This window comes from Anabrus simplex, chromosome 1, assembly GCF_040414725.1.
Source record: "Anabrus simplex isolate iqAnaSimp1 chromosome 1, ASM4041472v1, whole genome shotgun sequence".
NCBI lineage: Eukaryota > Metazoa > Arthropoda > Insecta > Orthoptera > Tettigoniidae > Anabrus > Anabrus simplex.
The window spans coordinates 1,717,822,213-1,717,843,141 of NC_090265.1; the positions used below are offsets into that span (position 1 = coordinate 1,717,822,213).

Sequence of the window (20,929 nt, forward strand, 5' to 3'; positions counted from 1 at the left end):
AATAGTAAACAAAAACACGTCGAAATTAACACAGTGACATATTCAGAGCAACTGATGAGTTGATTCAGTTTTTAAAGTTCAGAGTTTCTTCTGTAGAGGATTATTTTAAGGCGGAAAATTCAAGTGTGCGGCGTAGAGGTGTACCAGCCGGTACAATTATTATTATTATTATTATTATTATTATTATGATTATTATTATTATTATTATTATTATTATTATTATTATTATTATTATTATTATTATTATTATTATTATTTTACCGAGCGGTACACCTCCACGCCACTAATTCAAACATTGCGCCAGTTGAAACTCCTCTACTGGAGAAAGCCTGAACTTTAACAACCACATTAATTCTAAGGTTTCTCAGAAGATGTCTTTACTGTAAATTTTGAAGTGTTCTGATCTATGTCGGTTTCGATTTGTTTTTGTTTTTTCTGTAGTAAGAAGTGTGAACATTCTCTTCTAGATGGCACTACTTAAGAACTACAATTGTGCACCCTGGTGCGAAGTGAAGGAACTTTTTTTGAAGAAATTTGGTATTCATAAGTTTGTTCTTTGTTAAATTTCTTTCAGTCATTGTTTGGGTTGGCAGTATAATCCTTTCTTTCCGCCAGTTTTGAAATTAACCAATCCCGAATTTCTTAAATTAATTTTCGGCCAATCGGGGCTTTCTTCCCCAACCTTCTCTGTAACTGTGTTCTGTAACCAATAAACTGCTATGGGTGTGTCCTATCATTCATGAAAGGTCTCGAATTTTCCGCGAGGGTATATAAACTGCTGATTTTCTGGTCTCGGGGCCACTTCAGTAACATCTCTCCTAGTGTGATTATGTAGCAGGGGGCGGGAAGCGCCTCTTTCTTCGGGCAGCAGTTCATCCATAAGGTAATGGCCATTTAAGAACTTCATTTCTCGCTAGCTCAGCAGTTTAACCCGCGGGGCAGGCTCGAAACCTTTCTCATGTAACCTATCTTTAAAATGTAATAGACACTTGGTAAAACTTCGTCTCTTTAACTATAAATTGGGATAGAGAGTGCTAAACCCTCTCGAGCTCCCTCTCCTATTGTTTTGAGGTGACTTTGTTTTTTCAACCGTTTCTTCCTTTCTTAATGTAATTGAGTCTTCTTATACAAGTCACCTCTTTAGTATGGGATTAGCCCTTGTGTATGCGGCCTAGTGCTAAGTAGGTTTTAAAAGTGTATTAGGAGTGCAAATTACGCCTCCAGTCAAGTTGGTATTTTGGGCCATGTAATTAACCTGCTTCTTTACTGAATAGGCCCAGTAGGTTGGGTATTTATTACCCCTGTTCTTGGTATGCCTTGAGGGCAGTTTGAAGTATTGTTTGTTGTGGCCTTTGATGGGCTTGAATCTTGAGAGCGGGTTTGCTCTTTCTTAAATTTGGTTTCTGTGTGCCTCGAGGAGGCTTAATATGGTAATCAGGAGCCAGTGCTCCTTGGCATGATTGGGGTTTTCTGCCCCTTTGTTTGAACTTGGTATATATAGGTAAAGTTGGGCTTATAGCTCAAGGTTCGTGAGTGTCGGGTTCGAAGCCCAAACTTTGTAATGAACTAAAATTGTACTTTCTTAATTTGTTGATCTGCTACTTGGTACCTGTTATATTCTGTTATTTATTAATCTTGAAAAGAAAATATAACCTTTGTTAAAGTTTTAAATTAACTTTAATTTCGTAAGTTGAAACCTATTCCACCCAGCACCTTCTTTCACCTCTGCTGGTCCACCAAAATTCCGGAAAAAGTGGTAGCAGAGCGTGGTTGAATGGGTCTCAATTTAGCCCCTTTTGACGGCTAAACCTTGTTTTCGATTCGAACTCTAACGATTTTCTCTGTTGCTGGAATTTTTTTTCCTCTAAATTTGTAATATCCTTTCTATCATGTTTAACCCTCGCGAAGTCCTCTATCCTCGCCACTTGCGCAAGGAGGAATTTTTCTATAAACTCCCCATTACGAAGGTCGAATATGGTGGTATGCTTGTTCAAGGAATTGTGAAACTTAAGGTTCCGTCTGGTTGCCCCTTTCAAGTGGTTTCTTTTGGATGATGATCATTGTTTTGGTCGTTTGTCATCAACCTTGTTATTCGTTTCGAGTGCTTCTTAACTGCACTTTTCCTATCGGTTGCCTCTTTTAGATGCATTTTTTGGGGCGAGGTCGTTGGGTATGTTCATGGGCTAAATTCTTTGCGATAGACTTACACTCATTGTATAGGCACTATGCCTTTTGGCCAACCTCTCCTTATCTCTCCTATTAAGCCTTGCTGGATGTCACGTCCAAAGTTTGTCTGCTATGGTAAAATGTGTATATTTTATTTGCACGTCTTATTTTTCGTCTTGGGTCGGGCATTTCTTTGCCCAATTCTTCCCGTGTATCGAATGAGCCTTGTGGCGTTCAGGGGTCGCTTTCGTCCTAGTTCTCTGTAATCGAAGCCGACTACGTTGTGTGGAATCTAAGTTCCTTGGGACCTGTAGCCTCCTCTAGGCATGATCTGAATCGAGGCTAATTCCTATGCTAGATTGTAGGGTTCTGTGATTTTGCGGCGCGTATTGGTTGGTAGGGTAGCATGATTGCGAGGTAGGCAAACGAAGTGTGTTCCTGTCGCCCAACATTCTGTTGTGTCTTCACTTTAGATATCCCTCCCGTTGGTTATGTGTCAGATGGGGTAAATCTTTTAACATACTTAAAGTGGTCTCCGTCATGTTTATTGATCTTCCCTCTTTTCGTCCTCACGACATACTCAGTTCTCGGTCTCAATTCTCTATTTTTGACAGTGCCTACTCAGTTGAGGAATTTTGCTTTAATTTGAGATGTATTTCTACTCTTTCGACCCGCTATCTGGTCCTCCTGCTCAAGTACACCCATGATGTCTCTTGTATTTTGATGCTTTGTAGGGTCATATTTTTTTGTGTAATAGGGGATCTTGTATGGGAGTTATAGGCTCCTTTTTGATATACATTTTTCTCTTTTGTGATTTAGGGTATTTATGATGTAAGAGAATGGGAGGATGCATTGGGAGTAGGTTGTTCCTTTTGGGTATTGATGCATCTTCTCGTGTTATTTCTTGTCTGTATTGTGAGGTCATGGTGTTACCTCTTTTCATGTGTATATTGTATAGGGTAATTTGTCTTGTAACATGGGTGTGACTAAGTCATCCCTGAGTGATTATCCCCGGTAGGACGTTTATATCGGTATGAGGCGTGTTTCGGCCTTTGGAATTATCGATGAGGTTCTACATATTAATTACTCCTGGGAGTTGTGATTTTCTTTGGGGCAGGCTCTTATACGGTAGTAAACCATCTGCATCGTCCATTTGAGGGTCATCCCTGTGAAGTTCTCGATATTTCTTTTATTTTTACCATCTCAAGAATTCCTCCTGGGAAGTAGGTGCCATTCATTTTCTTCCGTTAAATTCTTTCGGGAGTGTATCATAACAGTCTTCCTTGATAGAATGTTACTGAATTACCGTGTCCCTCTTTTTTTTTTTTTTTTTTTTTTTGGATTCGGTGTTTTTCATATCGTAAAGTGAGTTGCTCTTTCTTCCTTTTGGTACTCTTGTAATGAAATAGATCTGAGCATGGACGGATGTCCACCCATTTTAATGTCGGAAATTGATTCGTGTTTAAAAGGTGTGTTCCCGCGGGCAAGCTTGCCCCCAGATTTCATGGGCTGTGTGTCACTTTAGTTTTTTGACACTTGTTTCATTCTTAGTGAGTAACCCAGCCACCGAGAGGATATTTAGGGTTTTCCGGTCGCAGGTGAAATCTGTATGATTTCCGTGCTAACTTTGTCCTTATAATTTTGTAAGAATCTTGAAGGTTATATTTTTGATTTCCTTTTAAGGCCTTCTGCCCCTTATATTTTTACATGTGGTTGAATCTGCCTTGTACCAATACTGTGTAAAACCTTCCCCATGGTTACTCTGCTGTCCTTGCACTACGGCCATTACCACGCTCCTGCCTCCTGCTAAACCACACCAGTGGCAATAACTATATAAATGAAATAAATGTTTCCACGCCGCTGGCCCCTCAGCCTCAACCACAATAACTGTACCCTAAAGCTAAATTTCCAACAAAAGTCTGTCGCGGAGATCTTACTGTTTCAGTGCCCCCTCAGCCATCAATCGCCGCGCAGCAACTTGAACGGAAACTGGGCCCCCTTCGTTCCTGTGAAGACTCTCTAAGGGTACGGCCATAGTGCACCGCTTCCCGCTTCCTGCTTTATCGCGGCGGGCGAGCGGGAAAGAAAAGATAGTGAAGACTGATTGAGGCGGCCATAGTGCACCCGCCTACCTGCGTTAACCAGCTCAAACCGCTTCTACCCGCTTTAACAGAAAATAATTTTTATTTCTTTTCCCCGCTTGAACCGCTTTACCGCCCAACACGCCCGGTCAGTCTGCTGTTTATCTTCCGACTGCGCACGTTGTTCTCACTCTTGCTTTTATAAAATAGAAGCGGATAAAGATATTTTAATCTCCAAAGTATTTATGAAAAGTGTAATTTGGGACGAAAGGTTGCAAGCCCATGCCTGCGTTGTTGACACAGCATGGAAGGAAAGAGCTGCTGAAATGGGTGTTGAAGACGGTAAGTGAGGAATAGACAGTACTTTTATTATTCTTATTCTTATTCTTATTCTTATTCTTATTCTTATTCTTATTCTTATTCTTATTCTTATTCTTATTCTTATTCTTCTTATTCTTCTTCTTCTTCTTCTTCTTCTTCTTCTTCTTATTATTATCAACAAAAATTAAATCGTCATTATTATATCAAACAACAACATTAGTAGTCACTAAACATTATTGCATTTCCCAGTAATGTGTTTTCAGATATTTCCTAATAGTTGAATAGTTTTGAACGGGACTTCAGATGATCAGCGAGTTATTAACAGTGTAAAACTAAGTAAATAATCAATCGATAAACTAATAATTCTGTTTGTTTTCTCCGATGGGGTTCTGCGGAAAAAGTGGAAGTATCTGAGAGAACAATTCGCCATAGAAATGTCGTTCAGGTGATGCTGGCGGTCATCCAGAATCCAAATGGCCATATTCTAAATCACTGACGTTTTTAGTGGGCACCAAGAACTACATCGAGCAACTTGAAAAACAGTAAAACTCCAGCTCATCAGGAAAATGAGCATTCTGAAATGGTTGCTCACACTGCAGCTGGGTGTGGAGAGTATTCAGGAAGTGGAAAAAAAACGCACAGCTCAGGAAGCACAGCAGGATGAAACCATAGGCTTGCCAAGGAAAAGGAAGCGAGACGAACTAAGTTCAAAGTATAACCAGAAAATGATACTGATTGAGAAAAAAAAGGCTTCTTTGTTGGAACGCGTCATACAAGAACGCAGATGTGACCGATGTGACGACAATGATGATGCATTGTTCTTTCGATGTGTTTTGGCTTATGTAAGCAAAATACTGCATCATTAGAAACTGCAACTCATAAATAGAGTTCAGCAATTAGTTGACGAGTTCGTTTATCCGAATTTCCAGGATATTCCACACATTCCAAGCCCTAATTCCAGTCATGGTGGTACTTCATACTCAAATGAACAGACCGTTCAGACCGCACTTCATGGTGATGCATTTGAGACATTGTGCAACTGTTAGGTGAATTTGTGTTACGTTAAAAAGTGTAATGCTAAACATTTTCATTAATATTTACTTCGTATTCATTCTCTAATAAAATTAGTTTTGAAAAAGTGTACTTTTAACGCTTCCGCCATTAATTTATCGTTGAAATTAAATGTTTTTATTTTGTTTTATAAGACAATTTACGTCGCACCGACACAGATAGGTCTTATGGCGACGATGGGACAGGAAAGGTCTAGGAGTGGGAAGGAAGCGGCCGTGGCCTTAATTAAGCTCCAGCTCCAGCATTTGCCTGATGTAAAAAGGGGTAACCACGGAAAACCATCTTCAGGGCTGCCGACAGTGGGGTTCGAACCCACTATCTCCCGAATACTGGATACTGGTCGCACTTAAGCGACTGCAGCTATCGAGCTCGGTAATTAAATGTTTATAGCCCAACTATTGTTATAAAATCCTGTTCAAAATTACCACATCATCTCATTTTCTCTTTTGTATAAATAAAACAATCAAAACTAATAATTCAAAACTACTTTCCTCAAAGTTACCGTAAGACGTTCTTCTGGAAGAATTTTCTGTTGGTGAAAGTTACACCATCCTTTTCTTATCCGGTATTCGATTTTGTTCAAGATGTAGTCTGTTCATCCATTCGGAAATATTCGTAAAATTTCTTGGGGTGAGCTTTCAGTTGAGGTAACAAAGTACATCATTCCCCTACTTTAAGGCGAGTTCTGTTCATTTCGTACCGCGCGAGTTGGCCGTGCGGTTAGGGGCGCCTTCTGTGAGCTTGCATCCTTAATTAAAGCTACGGCCGCTTCCTTCCAAGTCCTAGGCCTTTCCTATCCCATCGTCGCCATAAGACCTATTTGTGTCGGTGTAACGTAAAGCCACTAGCAAAAAAATGTTCATTTCGTGGACGTTTTTAATTCTTTCTTGTTTAATTTTATGATAAATAATATCTGTTGTCAACAACATACACATTAGATCCTCGCGTGACACCTCTATCTTGCCTACTGACAGATGCTTCCGGCCTTCCGCGAGCGGTGCACTATAACCACCACCAGCTAGAATCGCGCGGGTTCACCTCGCTGCTTGCAACTGGCGCGGTTTACGCGACAAAGCGAGAAGCGGTGCACTATGGACGTACCCTAAGAACGGCGAGCCGGAGTTCAGCTCCCGGCAAAGGCTGATGTGCGGCACATCAACCGCAAGCTACTCGAGGACTGCTTCCTAAACTTCGCATCTGCGGCGGGCTTCACCTCGCCTACCCCTCTCATAGTGCGGGAGAGCGGTATCTCCGGGTACTTGAGGGGCCCGAGCGGCCTCCTCTGGACACAAGCAGCTGCGGCTGCTCTAGCCGTCAAAGTAATAGGCAACTAATGTACTTATCCAGCAACATGGACATTCCATATCCACAATTACTACATTTTTGGATTCAACTGCATCATCTGGTGGACTTAGAATTTTTTTCCCTTTCAAGAATTAAAAGTTTTTCTTTCTGAATGCAACTACTACAAGCATAAAGACTTTTCATCAAAAGCTACTACAAAGAATTTTGAAACTGGATCAAACCAATTTAAGAAAACTTCGGATACGGAAAAATGTACGTCCTTTTTTGTGAATCCTTCCGCAATTAATTTCTATATCAACATCATAACTTGGACCTTGTTTAAAACAAAATTGGTGTTCTTCTGTGTCACCCCTTGGAAGGACTTTTTTTGGTGGGGGAGGTCTGTACCGGGCGGTACACCTCCACGCCGCTAATTCAAACATTGCGCCAGTTGAAACTCCTCTACTGGAGAAAGCTTGAACTTTAACAACCACATTAATTCTAAGGTTTCTCAGAAGATGTCTTTACTGTGAATTTTGAAGTGTTCTGATCTATGTCAGTTTCGATTTGTTTTTGTTTTCTCTGTAGTAAGAAGTGTGAACATTCTCCTCTAGATGGCACTACTTAAGAACTACAATTGTGCACCCTGGTGCGAAGTGAAGGAACTTTTTTGAAGAAATTTGGTATTCATAAGTTTGTTCTTTGTTAAATTTCTTTCAGTCATTGTTTGGGTTGGCAGTATAATCCTTTCTTTCCGCCAGTTTTGAAATTAACCAATCCCGAATTTCGTAAATTAATTTTCGGCCAATCGGGGCTTTCTTCCCCAACCTTCTCTGTAACTGTGTTCTGTAACCAATAAGCTGCTATGGGTGTGTCCTATCATTCATGAAAGGTCTCGAATTTTCCGCGAGGGTATATAAACTGCTGATTTTCTGGTCTCGGGGCCACTTCAGTAACATCTCTCCTAGTGTGATTATGTAGCAGGGGGCGGGAAGCGCCTCTTTCTTCGGGGAGCAGTTCATCCATAAGGTAATGGCCATTTAATAACTTCATTTCTCGCTAGCTCAGCAGTTTAACCCGCGGGGCAGGTTCGAAACCTTTCTCATGTAACCTATCTTTAAAGTGTAATAGACACTTGGTAAAACTTCGTCTCTTTAACTATAAATTGGGATAGAGAGTGCTAAACCCTCTATAGCTCCCACTCATATTGTTTTGAGGTGACTTTGTTTTCTCAACCGTTTCTTCCTTTCTTAATGTAATTAAGTCTTCTTATACAAGTCACTTCTTTAGTATGGGATTAGCCCTTGTGTATGCGGCCTAGTGCTAAGTAGGTTTTAAAAGTGTATTAGGAGTGCAAGTTACGCCTCCAGTCAAGTTGGTATTTTGGGCCATGTAATTAACCTGCTTCTTTACTGAATAGGCCCAGTAGGTTGGGTATTTATTACCCCTGTTCTTGGTATGCCTTGAGGGCAGTTTGAAGTATTGTTTGTTGTGGCCTTTGATGGGCTTGATTCTTGAGAGCGGGTTTGCTCTTTCTTAAATTTGGTTTCTGTGTGCCTCGAGGAGGCTTAATATGGTAATCAGGAGCCAGTGCTCCTTGGCATGATTGGGGTTTTCTGCCCCTTTGTTTGAACTTGGTATATAGGTAAAGTTGGGCTTATAGCTCAAGGTTCGTGAATGTTGGGCTCGAAGCCCAAACTTTGTAATGAACTAAAATTGTACTTTCTTAATTTGTTGATCTGCTACTTGGTACCTGTTATATTCTGTTATTTATTTATCTTTAAAAGAAAATATAAACTTTGTTAAAGTTTTAAATTAACTTTAATTTCGTAAGTTGAGACCTATTCCACCCAGCACTTTCTTTCACCTCTGCTGTTCCACAAATACCTCGGAACAATTATTATTATTATTATCGACAAATTTTGAATTTTACAGCATTACCAGCGGCCGGACCCACCGTTCATTGCTTTATTAGCTTCCTCAGGAGATCAGTGGAGGTGTCCGACCCATGATCACGGATTTGATTCCAACCAGTAAAAGAGAACGCTAATCCTGAACGAATTTATTTAATTTAGCAAGTCTGCCTATACAAGAAAAATTATACTACTCCTATAACAGCAGTTCTGTAGAGTCTTCCTACAAGAATGCAGAAGTAAACGGGATGTGAGGTAGTATATACGATGAGGAACGTGGGCTGTTACTTAGCAGTGGCGATCTGACGGACCGAAGCTTAGCACTCCAATCTCCCCGGGCCCGCTCGTGACAGACATTCAGCAGCAAGCCGCGCGAGGTCAGGCGAGAGGGACGTAGCGCTTGGGGTGCAAGATCAGTCTCCGATGCCTTGCTCTGAGGAATGCGCGCGACGTTTTTCTCACTGTTTTCAAGTTTTGTAAGTGGAACAATGTGTCGGGTGCTTAAATTATAATTATAATAATTATAATAATTAAATTATAATAATTTTCATCGTTCTCATTTGAGGTTTGGGCTTCACCGATAGCCCTGGTAGCTCTCAACATACGCCACTAATTTCTAATATTGTACGCGTATAATGTTTAATATTTACGTTATTCTGCACTTTACTTTACTTGGATGGTTTTTAATTAAACTGATCCCTAGAGACAATTGAGAATTGATATACACGATGGCATTACTCTTATGTTGATATTTTGATCATTATAGAAGTTAGAACATTTTCCATCGCTGAAACGTCTAGAAGGTTTGTGACGTGATCTGTCCTTGACTGCTATAAGTGGGTTGGGGGCGGTAGAATAACAGCCAGTGTATCCCCTGCCAGTGGTAAGAGGCGACTAACAGAGGCACCAGGGCTCTGAAATTTGGAGCGTGGGTTTGCCTCTAGCTGAGTCCTGGCATTGATTCAACTTACGTGTGTCAGGCTCCTCACTGGCATCTATCCTACTCGACCTCCCTTGGTTAACTCTTGTTCTTTTCCGACGCCGCCGCTATTAGGTATCGAGGCCTAGGGAGTATTTCATTTTCACGTCCTTCGTGGTCCTTGTGTTTCCTTGGCTGATACCTTCACTTTTCGAAGTGTCGGATCCCTTCCATTTTTCACTCAGATTAGTATTGTAAAAAGGATGGTTGCCCAGTTTTATTTCCTCTTGAAACAATAATCACCACCACCACCACTATACGTAACGACCACGGCATGTTGCCTAGCTGCTCCCGGTCATATTTTGTCGTATACGAGGTAAGGGTATTTAACCTCTGAAGAAATACTTCATGCACGGGTGTTCCGGGTACAGTATCAAGTATTTTTTTAAACGTACTTGATCATTTGTTGATCATTACTGTTTAACCCGGCGCCAATAGGCAACTCGTGATGATTATATACTTTTGATCGCTGCTAACTCGGTTTTGGCTTTGTTTTCAAGGTAGCGAACTTATCATCGTCACAATTCGTTGGACTAACTCCAGAGCGTCGAGACCAGCTTTCTTTAACGCCTGATGAAGAGATCATGACTTGGTCTATCCACCTGCTCCCTGCTCTCCCTCTCAAGCTTCCCTTCCCGGAATAATATTTCCAGGCTTTCACCGTCTCTTCTAGCTGCCTCTGTGGATCAGCGGTAAAGTGTCGGCCTCCGGATCCCAAGATAGTGGGTTCAAACCCGGCAGAGGTAGTCGGATTTTTGAAGGGCGGACAAAAATCCATTCGACACTCCATGTCGTACGATGTCGGCATGTAAAAGATCTCTGGTGACACATTTGGTGTTTACCCGACAAAATTAATTAAATCTCAGCCATAGACGCCCAAGAGAGTTTCGGTTTACTCGGTCTGCCATCTAGTGGTGGCGTAGAGTAAAACGGAACGTCAAAATTGACGAGCAGACAGCCAGATGGCGTCAAATTGAAATGTCTGCACACGGTAGCTGAGGCCATACGATTATTATTTTTTTTTTTTTTACCATCTCTTCTCACAGTATGTCCAAAGAACTTCACGATTGTTTGGCTGGCATGGGAAGAAAGGCTCTTGGACACGTTAAATTCTTTGACAATGGACACATTAGTTCTTCCTTAAGTCCATTTTTATTCGTAGCATTCTCTCCTAGCGCCAAATCTCGAATGTATCAATAAGGCGCCTGTCCCGTTTTGAGGGTCCGTCTTTCACAACCGGGTAAGAAGACGGAAAAACGAGTGATTCAATAAGGCAGAACTTTGAACTGTTAGTGATTGCCTTGTTCTGCCAGATCTTGGATAGCTTCTTCATAGTCACGTCTCTACGGCGTGATACGTCTTCCCTTCTCATCTTCACAACTTCCCTTATCACAGATACTTGACCCAAGATAGACGAAAGAATGCACCTCATCCAAGTCTCTCAATGGCCCTATGAATTGGAACTGTGTTCCTCGATCAATTATCATAAGTTTCAATGGTGGAACAATCGGACCGTTTTCCTTGTTTTATTGTCATTTACAGTTGCACATTTGTTGGAAATTTCACAAAATATTATTTAGCATAGAGATATCCGTGGTTGATGTATTCAGCAAGTGAAATTAGTTTAGAGTTTTATGTAGCCTTACAAAAGGACAGTACGTTTTGAAATGGGATTGACGGTTCTGATGTTATAACTATTACCATCCAGTGCAGTACTGCCAATGTGGGGTCTTCTTTGGCGGTAATCTGGTTTTGATAGATGAATTCCCATAATAATAATAATAATAATAATAATAATAATAATAATAATAATAATAATAATAATAATAATAATAATAATAATAATAATAATAATAATGTCACAGAAATGTTTTGAAACAAGACAATTCGTAAGGGCCTTTCTTCGCAACCATATGGCGATATAATTAATAGATTGGTGGATACCAGCATCACGCTTTGTGCTGGGGTTTCTGCTCTAGCACACACTTCCAGGGGCCTATGTTGTGGGCTGAGCACCTAGTTAGTGTGCTGACATTCTATTTGTTGCTTCCTAAAAAATTTACACCATATTGAAAGTCATGGGTTCGAAATCACTGGGGCTGTAGCAACGCGAATCTTTCCCAACGACTTTCCACACCGGACATCAAGGTTTATTTGAAATTCTGAAATGATCACTCGAATGCGTGTATAATCACTTTGAAACCATTTGTCACGAGAGTTCACGAAAAAATGTTACTTTTCAAACCTCATCCCACAATTTACTCTAAACATTCTCTGCATGATTAATTTGCCACAAGCCTGTTACTTATACTACACCTCGCACACCAGAGTCTAGAGCAACACTAATTGCTAGCCGCGTGGCACGGTGATTTTAGAACCTCACGATGGCAGGAGTATTGATCACCCGAAGATTTTTGCTGTTGCAGGATACGTTGGTCCTTCTTGTTTAAAATGAGATATCGAACGCCCGAGTTTACTAGAAATTAAATGAGGACATGCTAGAAGAAATAAATCGCTAAGCTTTTTATACTTGCTTTTCCAAATAACCAATTCTTCCTGCCATTCCGCTCCAGTCTCCTTCACATCATCAATGTGTAGAACACAGACAGAGACTAACAGCACCACACTGTGAGTTATGACGTGCTAATGGGTGAAATGCAATCACATGTGACATGTTTGGAAATGCTGTCTGCTTTTGTTCACAGGTTTGCCACTAAGGACGAGTGCAGAGAAGTGTGTCATTCAGGTAGGTCACATATACTGTTATTCCGGTTTTAAAATAGGAAATTTCTGAGTAGTTCACATTATATTAGGTAACTATTTCGACGTGGAAGGTGTAAGCGTACAACGCTATATAAAGACAGTAATATCATTTACATTCTTTTCTTCTCAAAACAAAAAGTGCACTGTTTTCCAGTCGTAATTCATTTGACAGGAGTTAGTGCGACGCTCATGAGAAAGTGTCTTTCACCCAGTTTACCCTAGGCCAGGAATCACAGGCATACAAATTCGCTCATTAATGAGAAAGTGTAAACAATAGGAAACCACGTTTATAAATGTTACAATTGATGCTTTCACGGCCCGTACTTATAGACATGGTACAGGCTTTTGGGCTTATGCCGTGTCAAGAAAATAAGGTGAAATTCTTTACGTTTCGCAGAGAACTACGCTCTGCGTTATCAGAAGAAAATCTCAACTGTCCACAAGAAAAGCTTCTAAAACAATGAGGTTTGAATTTAGACATTACCCAACAGAAGAGGAAATGGTTCATTCATTCGTCACCAGATGGCCCCCCGAACGTGGTACAGCGCTTGCATTCGAAGTTGAAGCTGACGGAACCATCAGAATCATTCTGAGAGAGTCACATAACATAACAGGCGTACGCACATGTGAAGGTATGACATTGACACAAGCCTGGAATGAAACATCTGGTAGTGAGGAATGTACGAATTTGGAAAACACCGAAACGAAATAATAATGGTGAAGGGACACGGAAGGAAACTACTTACGTAAATCCTTAATGGCTGGCAACCAGGTATTACGTAGTAGACAGCCAGTGTCTCTGTTGAAATTCTTATGATTTCTACGTATTCCCACAGCTTCTCGTATAATCTTGGACCTGTATTGTCTAGTGTGAGTAAGAGCTCTAGCATCTTGGAACATGACATCATGACCCGACGATAGAGCGAGCTCAACTATTGCTGATTTGTCTGGCTGGTAGAGGCGCATATTACGTTCATGTTCCTCGATAAGAGTACCAATGGGCCGGCATGTTTGGCCAATGTACATCTTACCGCAAGTACAGGGAATTTCCTATACACCAGGATGTAAAAGTGGGGACAATTTGTCCTTGGTTTTACCCAGACTGTGAGCAATTTTAGTGACGGTGCCAAACACAGTTTTTATATTGTGATTGCCGAGGACCTTGTTAATTCGATCTGTGGTGTTATGAATGTAAGGCAGGTAGGCAGTTCCCTTCAATTCTTCCTTCTGTGAGCTTTGCTCGGTCGTTTCTCTTGAATGCAGGGCTCTATGAATCTGCAAATCGCTGTAACGATTACCCTTGAACGTGACTTTGAGTGTGTCAATCTCCACCTGGATGTTTGATGGCTCGCAAATTCGTCTCACCGAGCGAGTTGGCCGTGCGGTTAGGAGCGCGCCTCTGTGAGCTCGCATCCACGATATAGTGGGTTCGAACCCCACTGTCGGCAACCCTGAAGATGGTTTTCCGTGGTTTCAAATTTTCACACCAGCAAATGCTGGGGCTGTACCTTAATTCAGGCCACGGTCGCTCCCTTCCCATTCCTAGGCCTATCCTGTCCCGTCGTCGCCATAAGATCTATCTGTGACGGTGCGACGTAAAACAAAATAGCGAATTCGTCTCACTTTCCTGGTGAGTATCGTGACAATGCCTTGTTGCTGTGCTGGATGGTGGTGAGAATCTGCATGAAGATGGCCATTTGTGTCAGTAGGCTTACGATTGACGGTATGTCCTAAGGAGCCGTCCGGTTTCCTTCTTACTAGAACATCCAAGGAAGGCATCCGTCCGACTCCATCTCCATAGTGAATTTAATTGAAGGATGTTTTTGATTTAGGTGGTTTAGAAATAGATAAAGTTTCTCAGGACTTTCTGTCCAGGCCATAAATATATCATCAACAAACCTCCACCATATCACAGGTTTGACGGGTGCCGAAGCAATAACCTCCTCCTCAAAATGCTCCATAAAGAAATTAGCCAGTAGGACGAAAGTGGACATAGCTACTCCGTCCGTCTGTTCGTAAAAATCTCCACCCCACAAGAATTAGCTGGAAGTCATGCAGTTATAAAGTAGCTTAGTAATGTCCTCGGGGAACAGGAGTTCTGACGAAATACTGAGAGGCCCTATGTCCTATGTGTGGTTGGAGAAATTTGCTTAGGTATTTAGCCAGAACATACGTAGGAGAACCTATAGCACTAACAATAGGTCTGAGGGGAACATCTTTTTCTTTCTGGATGATAGGAAGTCCATATAACTTAATCTAGGTGGCACTCCGTCCCCCGGACACAGATGTTTAGCCTCCTATTTTGGAATTGAAGATTGCCTTAAGAGCTTCAGGGTGACGTTGAACACACGAGTGGTAGGATCACGTGAGCTCAGTCTGTAAACAGGCTCTGACAATATAGCCGAGATCTTATTCTTATACTCGTCAGTATCCATAACCCTGTCGCCTGAGAGAAAGGTCAGTTCGGAACCATCTCTAAGTTCCTTCAGAGCTCTCCTCTCGCCTCTTGTTAAATTGGTCGCGGGTACAACAGCGGACCTTATGAGTCTCACACATTACTGCCTTAACTCCTCAGCCTCATCCTTAGGTAGTTTCTGGATGGCTCCCTCAACGGAAGTACAGTAATTAACTCCTCAGTGGGAATTTTAGCGGGAGCGACAGTGAAATTAAGACCCCTAGATAGAACTGCTGTTTGGTTCTCGTCTAAGGATTTCTTGGAAAGATTGACGGCAAGTTTTACTCGCATCCGGGTTCGTGCGAGAGACCGCCTGTTTCTGAGCTAATAGGAGGAACTTAGATTTCTGTCTGAATGACACGTGGTTGAATTTGCATTCAGCCTGTATAGCAATAATGCGATCGAAAGACAACCACAATTCCTGCGAGAGTGTGTTGCTTAACAGGAGGTGTAAACGAAACAACTCTCAGGAGACTGACTCCAGTTCCTTACGAGTGTAATGCACTCTCTCGATCACAAGAGCCGTGTTAGTACGTTGATATATTCTCCTGGCCTTCGGAGTATTTAACGTGTGCTTCAGCTTCACACAGTTGGGAATGATGTTATGGTCCATGCATCTCAGCAGAAAGCATAAGGAAGAAAGAGGAATAGACTTCTTCCTCCTTAATTTGCTGAATTTTGAAGCCTTCTTACAGGAATCCTCCCCATAGAGGATTTTAATGTCGCTATTGATGTTTTCACGGACGTACATATAGACATGTTACTGTATATGCTTTTGGTGTCAAGAAAATAATGTGAAACTGTTTACGATTCGCAGAGAGCTATGCTCTGCGTTAACAGCAGAAAATCTCGACTGTCCACGAGAAAAGCTTAAAAAACAATGGGGTTTGAATTTAGAAGTTACCCAATAAGTTGGAAATGGAACGTTCATTTGTCACCAGATGGCTCCCCGGACGCGGTACAGCGCTAGCGTTCGAAGCGGAAGCTGACGGAACCATCAGAATCAGTCTGAGAGGGTCACATAACATAACAGGTGTACGCACATGTGAAGGTACGACATTGACACAAGCCTGGAATGAAACATCTGACGATGAGGAACGTAAGAATTTGAAAAACCCCGAGACGAAATGGGAATAGCGAAGGGACAGGGAAAGGAACTACTTACGTAAATCCTTAACGGCTGGAAACCAGGTATTACTTAATTTTTAGCCAGTGTCCCTGTTGAAATTGATATGATTTCTACGTACGGTATTTCCACAGCTTCCCGTATAATCCTGTCTAGTATCAATAAGAGCTCGAGCATCTTGGAACATTACATCATGACCCGACGATAGAGCGTGCTCAGCTATTGCTGATTTGCTGGCTAATTGGGATGCATATTACATTCATGTCCCTTGATACGAGTACCAATGGTCCTTGTTCACTAAAGTGCCGATTGAATCGGTCATGTCTCTCATTGGACACCTGTTCCCTGAGGACATTACTAAGCTATTTTACCACTGCATATCTTCCAATTATTTCTTGTGGGGTGGAAATTTTTACGAACAGACGGACGGAGTGGCTATGGGAACTCCACTTTCGCCCGTAGTGGCTAATTCTTTTATGTAGCATTTTACGGTGGAGACTATTGCTTCGGACCTGTCAAACCTATGATGTGGTGGAGTGTTTTTGATGATACATTTGTGGTCTGGACAGAAGGTCCTGAGAAACATTATCTATTTCTAAACCTTCTAAATCAGCAAGGTCCTTCAATTAAATTCACTAAGGAGATGGAGTCCGATGGAAGCCTTCCTTTCTTGGATGTTCTAGTAAGAAAGAAACCGGACGGCTCGTTAGGACATACCGTGTACCGTAAGCCTAGGCACACAAATGGCTATCATAATGCAGATTCTCACCACCACCCAGCACAAAAACAAGGCATTCTCACGATACTCACCAGGAGGGCGAGACGAATTTGTGAGCCATCAAATATCCAGGTGGAGATGGACACACTCAAAGTCACATTCAAGGGTAATGCTTACAGCGATTTGGAGATTCATAGAGCCCTGCATCCCTGAGAAATGACCAAGCAAAGCTCACAGAAGGAAGAAGTGAAGTGAACTGCCTACTTGCCTTTCATTCATAACACCACAGATCGAATTAACAAGGTCCTCCGCAATCACAATATAAAAACTGTGTATGGCACGGTCACTAAAATTGCTCACAGTCTGGGTTAAACCAAGGACAAATTGTCCCCACTTTTACATCCTGGGGTATACGAATTTCCTGTACTTGCGGTAAGGTATACATGGCCAAACATGCCGGTCCATTGGTACTCGCATCAAGGAAAATGAACGTAATAGTCGTCTCAACCAGCCAGACAAATCAGCAATAGCTGAGCACGCTCTATCGTCGGGTCATGATGTCATGTTCCAAGATACTCGAGCTCTTACCCACACTAGACACTACAGGTCCGGGATTATACGGGAAGCTGTGGAAATATGCAGAAATTCCAACAATTACAGCAGGGACACTTGCTGTCTATTAAGTAATACCTGGTTGCCAGCCATTAAGTATTTACGTAAAAAGTTCTCTTCCGTGTCCCTTCACTATTGTTATTTCGTTTCGGTGTTTTCAAATTCGCACATTCCTCATCGTCGGATTTTAATTCCAGGTTTATGTCAATGTCGTACCTTCATATGTGCGTACGCCTGTTATGTTATGTGACGTTCTCAGACTGATTCTGATGGATCCGTCAGCTTTTGCTTCGAACGCTAGTGCTGTACCGCGTCCGGGGAGCCATCTGGTGACGAATGAACGTACCATTTCCAACTCTATTGGGTAACGTCTAAATTCAAAACTCATTGTTTTAGAAGTCTTTCTCGTTGTCAGTAGAGATTTAATTATGATGGCGCAAAGCGTAGTTCTCTGCGAAACATAAAGAATTTCACCTCATTTTCTTGACACGGCATTAGCCCAAAAGCCTATATTATGTCTATACGTATATGAATGTTTTGACATTCTAACGGTGAATGAAACCCCCCGTACGTCCCGATGAACCCATAGAACACTCTACAGCCTAGCTTCAGCAACGCCTGGTAATGTGACAGAAAAATTTCTAATTACATTTATTTCCATTTTTCAGACAACTAACTCCAGTCTTGTGCTGTGGAACAACGGCAACTTGGCCATGTTGCTGAACTTATTCTCTGTATTGAACTTGCTGTACTCCCTCACTAAATAAAGCTGTTCATCTGATCGCACCATGTGTCTTCTCCTCTATACATTGTAATGTAATAATTAATGTGTTCCTTCCTTAACAGTCCCATAATTATGCAAACATGTAAATAACGACCTTACCCCTAGAAAGACGGACATAAGTTCATTCCTCTACATGCCCCCATGAACGAATGGAGTAGAGACACCACAGCACTCAAAGGACACTGGCAATAGAAACGACAAATATCAAATGGATATCTATATAATAATAGGGTATACTGCTTTCGCATTCAACTGATTCTATCCGGCAACTTTGTATAAGCCGTCGCGATATCAAAAGGCGGAAACCCAATTGTTATGTAACCCTTTAAACGAATGTGTTGTGCGGAGTAGAAGATACTCGCTTCCACCTAAATCTATTCTACTTTTGCATGCATTTGGGAAACCCCGAAGTATTTCACAAGCAACTCGCAAAGCCAGCAAACTTCACGTAGTTCAGAACAAACATGTGGATGGAAGCACAAACGGACGGTGAGTGCAGGGGCGTTGCTGATTTTTAGACAAATAGTGATTACAGTGAGATTATAACATTCAGTTTAAAACCAACAGGAAATAACTTCAATGGAAATAATTAACAATAAAATACATAAAGGAAACAAACGGGACCATCAAGGTTATGGAATGGTTTTAAATTCAGGGTGTGTGAGGTTGACGAAAGGGCAAGAAATTGTACATTTTCCAAGTGACACACTTTTAACTCTCGAAGTAGAAAATTTTTCGCACAAAAAATAGAGACTTGTACAACAACGTGGAAAAGAGAAGCTTATACAAATATTGTATAAAAACAAATCATTTAGAAAAAGAAGAAGAAATTAGAAGAAACCAGATTCAATTCTTAAACAGCCACGAAAACTGCATTTCTGTCACGATGTCTTTGAAGAATACATCAGAATGCTGAGCAAGGACATCATATTTATCTTCACACAGGAAGGGGTGAAAAATATAAAGAATAACCTCAAGAACAACAGTGACATGGGTGCTTCAAGTGGACATTTTACGTCAACATGGGTATGTGTAAGGATGTAAGGGGACAATTAACAAAGGATAATAAAGTAGCGGGGATCGATGGTAAGTTCACCGGACAAAAAATTAGTCACCCCAGGAGAAATCTCTACAAGCATCATTTAATAGCGTGCAATCCCGTCTCTGGACTTGATATGCGCCTGCATTCGGTTAGGAAGTGAGTCCACAAGTTTGTGGAGGTACGTTGCATTCCACCAAATTGTGCGGATGCATTTGTCGACATTTTACCCGCTGTTCCAACATGTCCCACAGATTCTCAATGGGGTTCAAGTCAGGTGATTCTGCAGGCCAATCGAGATGTAATATGGTCGGGGGAGTGTTAATAAAGCCGGTCACATATGTGTCCGGAGCGGTGAACTTTCCTGTATTCATCTCTAAAAATCGGGGTATCAATAAAATACTGATCATGAAGAGCTTGACTGAAAGGCAACACCTGATCATTCAGAACGTTTAAATAAACATGCTGGTTATTGTTAGTGGTCACCTCAGTGAGCGAACCCAATCCATGATACTAGAAACTGCCGAGAAACCTCTCAGACCCACCTCCGGCTTGAACTTGACATTGCGCGCATCCAGGACGAAATGCTTCATTTGACCCTCAGTGCACTCGGCGACGTGTGTCATTGGAATGCAGGCAAAACCGTTATTCGTTACACCACAGTGCGTTCCGTCAGCCAGCTACTGTCCACGTTGGATGATTTCTAGCCCATTGAATACGCACAGCTTTATGTGCCTCTGTGAGCAGTGACCGACTCGAAGTGTTCAATGCATGCAGTTCCCTGCTAACAGGTTGGGATGGACCTTCATTCACTGACTGCAGCAATTAATGTCGGGTTTGGAAGTGATTTTGATTCACAAGCAGTCTCCGGCCCTTCTCGTTCACGATCTTTATCCAACCACAATTGTGACGTCGTGTTTCATGGCCACGTGTAGTACACCACTGCTTATAGATACGTTGAACAGCCTGCTGCGAAGCACCAACAAACCCAGCAACTTCACGAACCGCATGGCTATGCACACTTGACCCCTTATGCCACTCTGTCGCATCCTTACGTCTACCCATGTTGATGTATATTGCCCGCTTGAAACATCAATGCCTGACTGATCGCTACTGCCTTGAGGTCACGGAGAAGCATTGCGCATGCGGTTGAGCACGGGACTCGTTCGCTTCGCCATCTGTACAGGCTTAACGATCCATCTATGCGTGCGCACTACGATGGCTATTTTTTCCGGTGAGTTTATTTTGTTAAACATATAAAATAAATGTTTTATTGCGCACAAATGAGCAATCGTCTGTACAGAATTTTGTTAAGGATTCTAATCTCAGTTTACACCTAAGTACGTGATAGCGTTCACAAAGTTCGCCGCATCTTTTGCACCAGCATGGAAACTCACTTTAATACACAGGCGTTGGTGAAACCCATGGACTGAGAGTCTGGTCACAACGTGTCTCAACTCATAGCCTCCCTGAGTCCAGTTGCGGTTGATCATCGCATCACATTGGTAAAAGTCCCACCATATGCTGTCCCTTTTTAGTTGAAGCTCTTGTAGGAGTTCCTTATACGCTGGGGTGGCCGGGAGCAGTAGTTCCAAACGCAGCTCTTCCACAGAGAAT

General features: G+C 41.9%; 1 protein-coding gene across 1 annotated transcript in view; it reads left to right on the forward strand.

Moving 5' to 3' along the window:
• LOC136882218 (uncharacterized) overlaps nucleotides 1-18,276 on the forward strand; it is a 58,363-nt gene extending 40,087 nt beyond the window's left edge. The window contains exons 4-5 of the mRNA XM_068229562.1: nucleotides 12,521-12,561; nucleotides 18,158-18,276. Of these exons, the coding sequence (XP_068085663.1) occupies nucleotides 12,521-12,561; nucleotides 18,158-18,165 (49 nt within the window). The 3' untranslated portion in view covers nucleotides 18,166-18,276. The remainder of the gene's footprint in view (nucleotides 1-12,520; nucleotides 12,562-18,157) is intronic.
• The last annotated feature ends 2,653 nt before the right edge of the window (nucleotides 18,277-20,929 follow it).